At 58.3% G+C, this 10,149-nt stretch overlaps 1 protein-coding gene across 1 annotated transcript in view; it reads left to right on the top strand.

Moving 5' to 3' along the window:
- The first annotated feature begins 6,610 nt into the window (after positions 1-6,610).
- PGAP6 (post-glycosylphosphatidylinositol attachment to proteins 6) overlaps positions 6,611-10,149 on the top strand; it is a 9,842-nt gene continuing 6,303 nt past the window's right edge. The window contains exon 1 of the mRNA XM_032269365.1: positions 6,611-6,855. Within this exon, the coding sequence (XP_032125256.1) occupies positions 6,735-6,855 (121 nt within the window). The 5' untranslated portion in view covers positions 6,611-6,734. The remainder of the gene's footprint in view (positions 6,856-10,149) is intronic.

The following is a 10,149-nucleotide window of genomic DNA, read 5'->3' as shown; positions in this document are numbered from 1 at the left end:
GTGCCTGTATCCCAGCACTTTGGGAGGCCAAAGTGGGCAGATCATGGCGAAAGCCCGTCTCTCCTAAAACTACAAAAATTAGCCGGGCATGGGGGTGGTGCCCGGAATCCGAGCTACTCAGGAGGTTGAGGCAGAGAATCGCTTGAACCCGTGAGGTGGAGGTTGCAGTGAGCCGAGATCACACCAGTGCACCCCAGCCTGGGCCACAGAGCAAGACTCTGCCTCAAAAAAAAAAAAAAAAAAAAGCAAACAAACAAAAAACAGGCCGGGTGCAGTGGCTCACGCCTGTAATCCCAGCACCCTGGGAGGCCGAGGTGGGTAGATCACGAGATCAGGAGATCGAGCCCTGTGGGTAACCCCCCATACAGGCACCGAGGAATGAGAGCTAAGCAGAGCCCTGGCACAGTTAGGGCTTGAGGAATATCTCACTTTATAGTGTTACTACTCAGCTATTTCCTTCTGTATTTCCTTTACATAATCATATATTAGTTTATAGAAACAGGGCTTGAAGTCTCCCTTTATATAATCCTGTATATATAATCATATAACAGTTGATAGTATGAGTGCCTAAAGAATATTTCCCTACATATATACCTATAATTATATCTTAGTTCATAATCGGAGGAATGCCTAGAGTGGACACAGTGCAGAGCATGATTTAAGGGAAAACAGTTACACCAGGACAAGAATCCGTGGCCCAGGCGGCAGCGTTCAGTATCGGAAAGATACCCGCTGTATGGCAGGCTTGGGGCGAGAGCCACTCCTCCTGATAAAGGAGTTGTAGGACCTTGCTCCAGTTCTTGCAGAAGGCTGCCCTCAGAATGGCAATCCACCTTGGTGACTGAACTTTATCAGCTCTTGCTACTGTGCTGCTCGAAAAGCATCTTCCCATAGAACCCATTGGAAGCTGCCAGCAGGTGGCGGTAACCCTGGCAGCTCTGTCACTACTGTGTGACTTAAAGCATCCTCCATAAATCTTCTTAGAAGTAGCTTGCCCATAGATAGAGGTATTGCGCACTGCACCCTCTTCACTGCGCACGGCCCACCTTCGAGCCTCGGTGACCTAATGGGGGTGGACCCCTTACTGCACACGGCCCTTGCCTTCGTGGGAACGGGCCCCTTGCTGCGCGCTGTCCACCTCCTAGCCTAGGTGACCTAATGGGGGTGGACCCCTTGTTTTCTTGCTTGCAACCCTATCACTATCCTTAGAGATGATTTCACTCACTGCCCTGCCCCCTAAACTGAACACAATAAATACTCACGCTTCTGGACATTCAGGGCCTCGCCAGCCACTCGCCGGCCTCGCCTGACTCCGCTTATAGGTGGCGTGGCCCCCCGAGCCCAGCTGCATTTTCTTTGTACTTCTGTGTCCTGTCTGTTTACTTCTCGGATCCTGCACCTCAGCACAGCATAAGGCTCACCCCACGACCCTGAGGGGCAATCAGCCCTACAGAGCCCATCCTGGCTAACACCATGAAACCCTATCTGTACTAAAAATACAAAAATTAGCCAAGCATGGTGGCACGCGTCTGTAGTCCCAGCTACTTGGGAGGTTGAGACAGCAGAATCGCTTGAACCTGGGAGGCAGAGGTTGCAGTAAACTGAGATTATGCCACTGCACTCCAGCCTGGGCAACAGAGCAAGACTCCATCTCTTTTTTTTTTTTTTCCTATAAGATGGGGTTTCACCATAATGGCCAGGCTGGTCTTGAACAACTGACCTCAGGTGATCCACTCACCTCGGCCTCCCTAAGTGCTAGGATTACAGGCGTGACCCACCGCGCCCAGCCAAGACTCCATCTCAAAAAAAAAGATATGGGGCATTTCTTCACCACATATTTTTTTCTGTTTCCGTTTCTCTTTCCTGTCGTGTTGGAGTTCCTTGTGTGCACACGCTAGACCTCCTTCACCTCTGCTGAGCTCCCAGTGGGAGGATCCAGGAAGGGTGGGCTCCCTCTGCAAGGAGGGGCGCAGCACAGCCTCAGTCCCCTGGGCCGGGCCAGCCCAGGCACACTGCCGAGGGATGCCTAGGGGAGCCCTCAAAGCAGAGAGCAGCTCTTAGACCCCAGCCCTGGCAGCCATCTGTCTGTCACCTTTCACCCCACCCCTTGGAAGGGACAAGGACACTTGCTGTGGCTGCACGCTCCGATGCTGCTGGCGTCATTCCAGGCTCCCTGCAGGGCGAGCGCTGTGCGGTCACCGCCCTTGCCCTTCATCCTCCAGTTCACTCACACCACACCCAGTACAGGCGTTCATTTGCTCAGACAAAAGGTGATAAATAAGAACCTTCCACAGCGTGGTGGCGTTGGGCCATCATCGCAGTCACGTGGGAGACTGAGGCAGGAGGATCCTTTGAGCCCAGGAGGTCAACGCTGCAGTGAGCTCCACGGCACTCCAGCCTGGGTGACAGAGCAAGACCCTGTCTCCATTTGGAAAAAAAAAAAAAAGAGAGACTGGGCTCGGTGACTCATCGCTGTAATCCCAGCAATTTGGGAGGCCAAGGTGGGCAGATCGCCTGAGGTCGGCAGTTCGAGACCAGCTGACCAACATGGAGAAACCTGGACTGTGATAAGAACACAAAATTAGCTGGGCGTGGTGCCGCATGCCTGTAATCCTAGCTACTTGGGAGGCTGATGCCGGAGAATCACTTGAAGCTGGGAGGCAAAGGTTGCAGTGAGTCCAGAGCCGCCATGGTGCCATTGGATTCCAGCCTCAAAACCAAGTGAGACTCTGTCTCCAAAAAAAAAAAAAAAAAAAAAACAAACCCATACACTGCCGTATGTTAAATATAAAACAACAACAAAAAACCTAACCTTCATTCAAAATTCTAAGAGCAAGTACTTCCTACTTTTTTGGTTGGAAAATGACCTTTGGGTTTATTTACTTGTTTGTTTGTTTATCGAGACAGAGTCTTGCTCTGTCGCCCAGGTTAGAGTGCAGTGACACCATCTTGGCTCACTATAACCTCTGTCTCCTGGGTTCAAGCGATTCTCGTGCCTCAGCCTCTCCAGTAGCCGGGATTACAGGTGTGCACTGTGCCTGGCCAATTTTGATTTTTTTTGAATTGGAGTCTCTCCCTGTTGCTCAGACTGGAGCACAGGGGTGCAATGTCAGTTCACTGCAACGTCTGCCTCCCGGGTTCAAGGGAGTCTCCTGCCTCAGCCTCCTGAGTAGCTGGGGTTACAGGCAGCCGCCACCACATCTGGCTAATTTTTTTTGTATTTTTTTTTTTTTTTTGAGACGGAGTTTCGCTCTTGTTACCCAGGCTGGAGTGCAATGGCGCGATCTCGGCTCACCGCAACCTCCGCCTCCTGGGTTCAGGCAATTCTCCTGCCTCAGCCTCCTGAGTCGCTGGGATTACAGGCACGTGCCATCATGCCCAGCTAATTTTTTGTATTTTTAGTAGAGACGGGGTTTCACCATGTTGACCAGGATGGTCTCGATCTCTTGACCTCGTGATCCACCCGCCTCGGCCTCCCAAAGTGCTTGGATTACAGACGTGAGCCACTGCACCCAGCCTCTCCATTACATTTTAATGTTGCCACAGTAATTTTCAAAAGTTCTGGGGGGCTCACATTTCTGCCAGCAAAGTGTGAGCGCCTGTTGTGGCGAGGACTTCGTGTGCTGTTTTTGACAAAGCGGTTGTTTTGTTTCCCGGCCATGCGTGTGATTGAGCAGTTTCCTGTTACAGAATTCTCTCCATTGCCAACACTGCTTAGCGGATGTCGCTGGACTTCCGTCTGGGGATTCTTGCCCAGCCAGAAGTCCACCAGCCCTCAGCTGGAGTGCGGGAAGTGGGGGTTCTGCTGCATCTCTCCCCCTCTCGTGGGGAACCTGGGGTACAGGAACCTCAAACTAACGTGACTCACTCAGGGGAGGGTGGTGGTCGTAGGCAGCCCAGCCTGGGGCAGGGACTGGGTCACATGGAGCAGTCCCCAGCGCTGGTGCTAACCATGGCTGCCGTCTCTGCTTGACTCCAGTTGGCTGGTGGGTGCAGCCCAGCACAGCGTACCAAAATCACAGCTCAGTGGCCAGGCATTGTGACTGATGGCTGTAATCCCAGCACTTTGGGAGGCCGAGGCGGGCGGATCACAAGGTCAAGAGATCGAGACCATCCTGGCCAACATGGTGAAACCCCGTCTCTACTAAAAATACAAAAATTAGGCCAGGCATGGTGGCTCACGTCTGTAATTCCAACACTTTGGTTGGCCGAGGCAGGTGGATCACGAGGTCAGGAGTTTGAGACTAGCCTGGCCAAGATGGTGAAACTCCATCTCTACTAAAAATACAAAAAATTAGCCCGGCGCATTGGCGGGCGCCTGTAATCCCAGCTACTTGGGAGGCTGAGGCAGGAGAATCGCTTGAACACTCGAGACGGAGGTTGCAGTGAGCCAAGATCATGCCACTGCACTCCAGCCTGGTGACAGAGAGACTCCATCTCAAAAAAAAAAAAATCACTCAGCTCAGCAAAATCCACAGTCTAATCTCTGTCCCTTTAAATTGAGAACCACCTGGGATACCCCCAACCCCCCAACCGAGGCAGAGGACAGCTCAGCTGGGATTCCCAGGAGACAAAGGGTCTCTGTAAGGCTCAGCTGGGGCTTCCTTCCTCCCCGGCCAACACCCTCCACCTCTGCAGCTCTGGCCTTCAGGGGCCTGGGCCCCCAGACTCGGCATCCCCTCCCCCTGCTCAGTAAAGCCTCCCCACCCAAGCGTGTTGAAAAGGTGCAAACAGGTATAGTCCCTTCGGCCACCCCCATTTCTCTGCCCCCAGGGTCAGCCAGTGGAGCCGGTGCTGGGTCATTCCAGACGTTGGTTGCCTTTGACACACACAAATGAAACGTGTTTTTCTCCCTTTTCTACACGAGTGGTAGCTCTCTGGACACACTGCCCTGCCCATTTCCTTCAGCTGCTGCTGCACCTGGTAGACCACTTCCAAGCAGCACAGCTTCCTGTCTTTCCTGTCTGGGCCAGAGATCCGTCTCATCCCGACCCGGTATGAATGATCTGAATGTACCACCGGCTGGTGACCAGCATGTAGGCGGTGCCACACGAGTGAGCGGAGGTGAATGTGTCTGCAGGGAGAATTCAGAGGTGGAATTCCCCAGAGAAGGGCCCCTGTGGGGGTCAAGTCCAGGGGTTCTCACCAGCTCCCACATCCTCCACCTGCTGCAGGCAGCGTCTGTTGGCCAGTCCCACCTGTCAGTATAGTTTTTATTTGCCCATGTGTTAGGTGAAGGAGAAAAAAAAGTCACTTTAGTGGGATTTTCTTTTTTTTTTTTTCTTTTTCTTTTTTTTTTGGGACGGAGTTTCACTCATGTTACCCAGGCTGGAGTGCAATGGCGCGATCTCGGCTCACCGCAGCCTCCGCCTCCCGGGTTCAGGCAATTCTCCTGCCTCAGCCTCCTGAGTAGCTGGGATTACAGGCACGCGCCATCATGCCCAGCTAATTTTTTGTATTTTTAGTAGAGACGGGGTTTCACCATGTTGACCAGGATGGTCTCGATCTCTTGACCTCGTGATCCACCCGCCTTGGCCTCCCAAAGTGCTGGGATTACAGGCTTGAGCCACCGCGCCCGGCCTTTTTTTTTTTTTTTTTTTTTTAACTCTTTTGCCATCAATCACATCCTGGGAAGGACCCTTTTGTTTTGCTTGTCGGTTTATCGTTGTTTTTGAGATGGAGTCTCGCCCAGGCTGGAGTGCCGTGACCCGAGATCACCGCTTACGGCAACCTCTGCCCCCCGATTCTCAGGCCTCAGCCTCCCAGGGAGCTGGAACGGTTTTTAACAGGCATTTCTGCGCTGAGGGAGGGTATCCGCGGATCCCGGGCAGCTGTCCTCGCGTGTTTCGTTCGGGAGCGTTGGCACGGTCGTTTAAGGTGAGCTCTGCGATGTGAGCTGCAGGCTGTGCCCCCGTCTCCCAGTGGGGGCTCGTCTTTTCGACCTCGCTCATGCAGTTTTGCTCTGCAGACGTCCCCCCACCCACGACGGAGTGGGTTCCGCGCCACACTTGGAAAAGCCGCCTCGTCCCCAAGATGGAAACAGCTTCCCCGAGTTTTCTTCCAGGTTTCATCGCTTCCTTTTTTAGGCTTAAATCTTGACGGTGGGAATCCATCCCTGTGTAAGCGCCGCGCACGCGTGTGAACGGCCCCCGCGGGCGGGTGCCACAGTCCCTGGCACAGCAGCCTTCTGGTCTGGGCGTCGCGCGTGGATCTCACGCGCACCTGCGGCGGCTCTGCGGCGTGAGGGTGGGGAGGCCGGCCCGGGGGTGCCGGTGCTGAGGCGCCTGGCTCAGGCCCACGCGCGCGGGGAAGGGCAGGGCAGGGCGCGGGCCCCCCTCGGTCCGGGCGGAGGTCGGAGCCTCTGCGCCCCGCGGGCTCCCCGCGCCCGCTACGGAGGTCCCGGCTGAGCGGGGCTGGGACTCGGCCACCTGGCGCGGAAGCCTCGGGACAATGTCCTGCGTGTCCCCATCGCGTCCCGCGCGCCCCCTCCGCGCCCCCCGACCCTGCACGTCCCACGTGACCTCGCCCCGCTCCCAGCGTCCGCGCCCCGGTTCCCGGCGGGGCCTTCGGGGCGGGGCCTGAGGGCGGAAGTGCCCGGGGCGACCGCGGCGGGGACCGGCCGGGCCATGGGCGCCGGGGGCAGAGGCGGCGGCGGCGGCGGAGGCTGCCAGGGCGGCGGCGGGGGCTGGCAGCGCGGGACGCGGGCCGCGTAGCGCCGGGCGGAGCGCGGAGCCATGGGCCGGGCTGGCACCGGGACCTGGGGCGAGGCGGTGGCGGCAGTGGTGGCGGGGCCGCTGCTGCTGCTGCTGCTCGCCCGGCCCCCGCCTTCCGCCGCCGGCGACAGCAGGAAGAGCGGTGAGCGAGCGGCGTGGGCGGTCATCGGGGGCGCGGGGCAGTCATGGGGGCGCGGGGCCGCCTTCGGGGGCGCGGGGCGGTCACCATGGGCGCCGGGCCGCCATTGGGGCCGGGGGCCCATCAGGGGCTAGGGCGGGCGGGGCGGGATTGTGACTCTCCCGGGCGCACCTGTGCGCTCACCTGGCGCAGGCGCAGGGCGGGAGTTTGGGGCTCAGGGTGGCCCTTTGCGGCGCTTAGTGTCCGAGGGGCCGAGGCGGACGGGACCCTCAGTCCCCCGAACCCGGTTCGACCACGTCGGCCCCTTGGAGCGCCCTCTGCCCTCCCTCCTCCTTGCAAAACGCTCAGGTCCAGAGCGCCCGCCGTGCTCTGGGCAGGGAAGTGGAGGGGCCGGGGGACTCTGCCCCGGACTCCAGCTGGGAGGGAGGAGTGGCTGGGCTGGGAGCTCCGCGGCCCGGTCCGGCCTGGGGAGGGCCAGCGCCCGGAGAAAGTTGTTAGACCCTGGAGCGGGGTCCGGGGACATCATGGCTCCCACAGTGAGCACCAGCCCTGATGCAGCCGCTTCCACAGCCGGCCTTGCTTCTGGGAGGAGGGACTCGCAGCTGGCAGAGGAGCCTGGTGGTCCGGGGCACTGAGGGGGACTGGGCGCCCCTCTCCCCTCTTGTTCAGAAACTTGCCGGACTGCCTTTGGATTTCTGTTCCCTGAGGGTCCCGGTCCCTGACTGCGGTCCCACGGGGAGAAGGTGTTTCCCTTCAGGGTCTCCGCAGGCTAGGGGCGCGGGTGTGGAGCCCACCCGGAGATGGTGAGGACTTGCCCTGGCTTCTGTGGCCTGGGGCTCCCGACGGCCGTGTGGGCCGAGTCCTTGCCAGGCAGCTGGAGGGGCTAACACGTCCGGTGCCCGGCAGCTGATCCTTGCTGTTCCCCAACTTCCCGGCCCCCACCCCCTCCCCTTCCCTGAAATACTGCTCCTTTGAGCTCCTGTTTCTTTTGGGGGCTGTGCCTCCTGATTTCTGAGCGTGGCACATCTAGAGATGAAAGGCGGCTTTCCCCGAGGACCGTGTCCCCGATTAAATGGCTCCGTGGTGCCGGGCGCGGTGGCGCCTGCCTGTGGTCCCAGCTACTCGGGAGGCTGCGGTGGGAGGATCGCTTGAGTCTGGGAGTTCCGGGCTGTAGTGCGCTATGCCGTTTGGGTGTCCGCCCTAAGTTCAGCATCAATATGGTGACCTCCCGGGAGCGGGGGACCACCAGGTCGCCTAAGGAGGGGCGAACCGGCCCAGGTTGGAAACAGAGCAGGTCAAAACTCCCGTGCTGATCAGTAGTGGGATCGCGCCTGTGAATAGCCACTGCACTCCTGCCTGGGCAAGGTAGCGAGACCCTGTCTCTAAAAAAAAAAAAAAATAGATAGATATAAAAATAAATAAATACGCCGGGCATGGTGGCTCACGCCTGTAATCCAAGCACTTTGGAGGCCAAGGCGGGCGGATCACCTGAGGTCGGGAATTCAAGACCGACCTGACCAACATGGTGAAACCCTGTCTTTAACTAAAATAAATAAACAAAATACATACATACATACATAAATGGCTCCATGACGGGCTCAATGCTCACGCCTAACCCCAGCACTTTTGGAGGCCAAGGCAGGAGGATCCCTCCAGCCCAGGAGACTGGTCTGGGCAACAAAGGGAGACCCCGTCTCTATAAAAATTCAGCTGGGTATGGTAGTACACGCCTTCGGTTCCAGTACGTGGGAGGCTGAGGCTGCAGTGAGCATGTTCATGGCATTGCACTCTAGCCTGGGTGACAGTGAGACCCTCAAAAAAACCTTACTCCAGGAGGCTGAGGCAGGAGAATTGCCTGAACCCAGGAGGCGGAGGTTGCACTCCAGCCTGGGCAACAAGAGCGAAACTCTGTCTCAAAAAAAAACCTTACTCCATTGGAAGATGGCAAAGGAAATTCTCCTCTGTCCCAGAGCTCAGGCCTGGTGAAGGTCCCTGGGAGATGGAACGCCTGGGTGTGGGCAGTGGAGAGGCCTGGCGGGCTGGCTGAGCCCCTCAGCTCCTCCCAGCCTGCTGAGGAGCAACAGCTCTGTGCCCCTGGTTTCTGGCTCTGTGGGTGGTCGGGGTTTCCCATGGGTGCCTGTCCTGGTTTGGAGGATATGGGAGACGCCCTCCTTCACTCAGGTTCCCAGGACAGGCTCAGGGACTTTCACTCCCCGCTTTCCCACCCGGCCCTGTGTCCGTGGAGGGGCTGTGGGGCAGGCAGGGGGATGTGTAGCTGGCTCTCCTCGCCCTGTGGTCACTTCGGGCTCAGAGCACCACTAACAGCCCGGAACGTGTGGGTGTCTCGAGCAAGGAGCTTGGGCTGAGAGCCCTGGGAGAGACCTGGAGGCGCTGTGAGCCCTGGGAGTTGGGGACTGGGTGTCAGGACAAGCTTGAGCAGATCTCTCATCTCTGTGCACCTGCTGAAACTTCACAGCCACCAGCTGGGTTCTAGGTGTCCTCAGGCTGGTGCTTCAGGGCCAGAGAGTCCCAGGGCTTTGCTCCAGCTGGGCCAGGAGCTTCAAGCTGCAGGTGGCCTCCCTTGCCTGCCCCCACCCCCCGAGGCCGGCCGTCTCTCCAGGAAACCGTGGTCCTTGGGGGTAGCCCTGCTTCAGTTCCCAGCACTGGAGCGTTACCTGCCCACATTATCAGGCCACAGCCGGGTGGGTGGGACCTGGGGGCAAGCCGACACCTGGAAGGCCTGAAATGCATTGTGGGTGTCGCCTGCCCCTGCCCAGCCCCCACACCAGGCTCCCCTGAAGCTTCGCCTGGCTTTGCCAACAGGCTGCTTTTGGCAGTGTATTGTTTCTTCAGGTGTCTCTGTGGGAGCGTGACAAGGCTGGCAGCAGAGCCCAAGGTTCACCTGTCTTCCTCCTCAGGAGGGGCCTGGACCTGGCCTGGCCACTCTCCCGGCAAGACGGAGGGAGGCTTCTGAGTCTGCCAGATGGGGAGCTGCGACTGAAGGGGAGGAGGCCTCACCCTGCCGTGTCCACTGTGCTTTTCTTCCTGAAGCTTTGGTCATTCATTAACCTCTGAGGGAGGGGCCCTCCACCCTGGCCTTCCCAGGAGGAAGCTGGGACCCAGGGAGGGAAGGATGCTTAAAGTCACTAAGGCATGAGGCTAGGGCTGGCCCCAGGCTGGGGGTGAGAGCCTAGGGGTCCTCCCCTGGGGCCATGGGCAGGCTGTCTCCCACGGGTCCTCACCTGGGGCCACGGGCAGGGTGTCTCCTACGGGTCCTCGCCTGGGGCCACGGGCAGG

Source organism: Sapajus apella, unplaced genomic scaffold, assembly GCF_009761245.1.
Source record: "Sapajus apella isolate SASKATOON/1434 unplaced genomic scaffold, GSC_monkey_1.0 scaffold192, whole genome shotgun sequence".
NCBI lineage: Eukaryota > Metazoa > Chordata > Mammalia > Primates > Cebidae > Sapajus > Sapajus apella.
The sequence above is the reverse complement of the archived record's forward strand: the minus strand, read 5'-3'. Positions and strand labels throughout refer to the sequence as shown.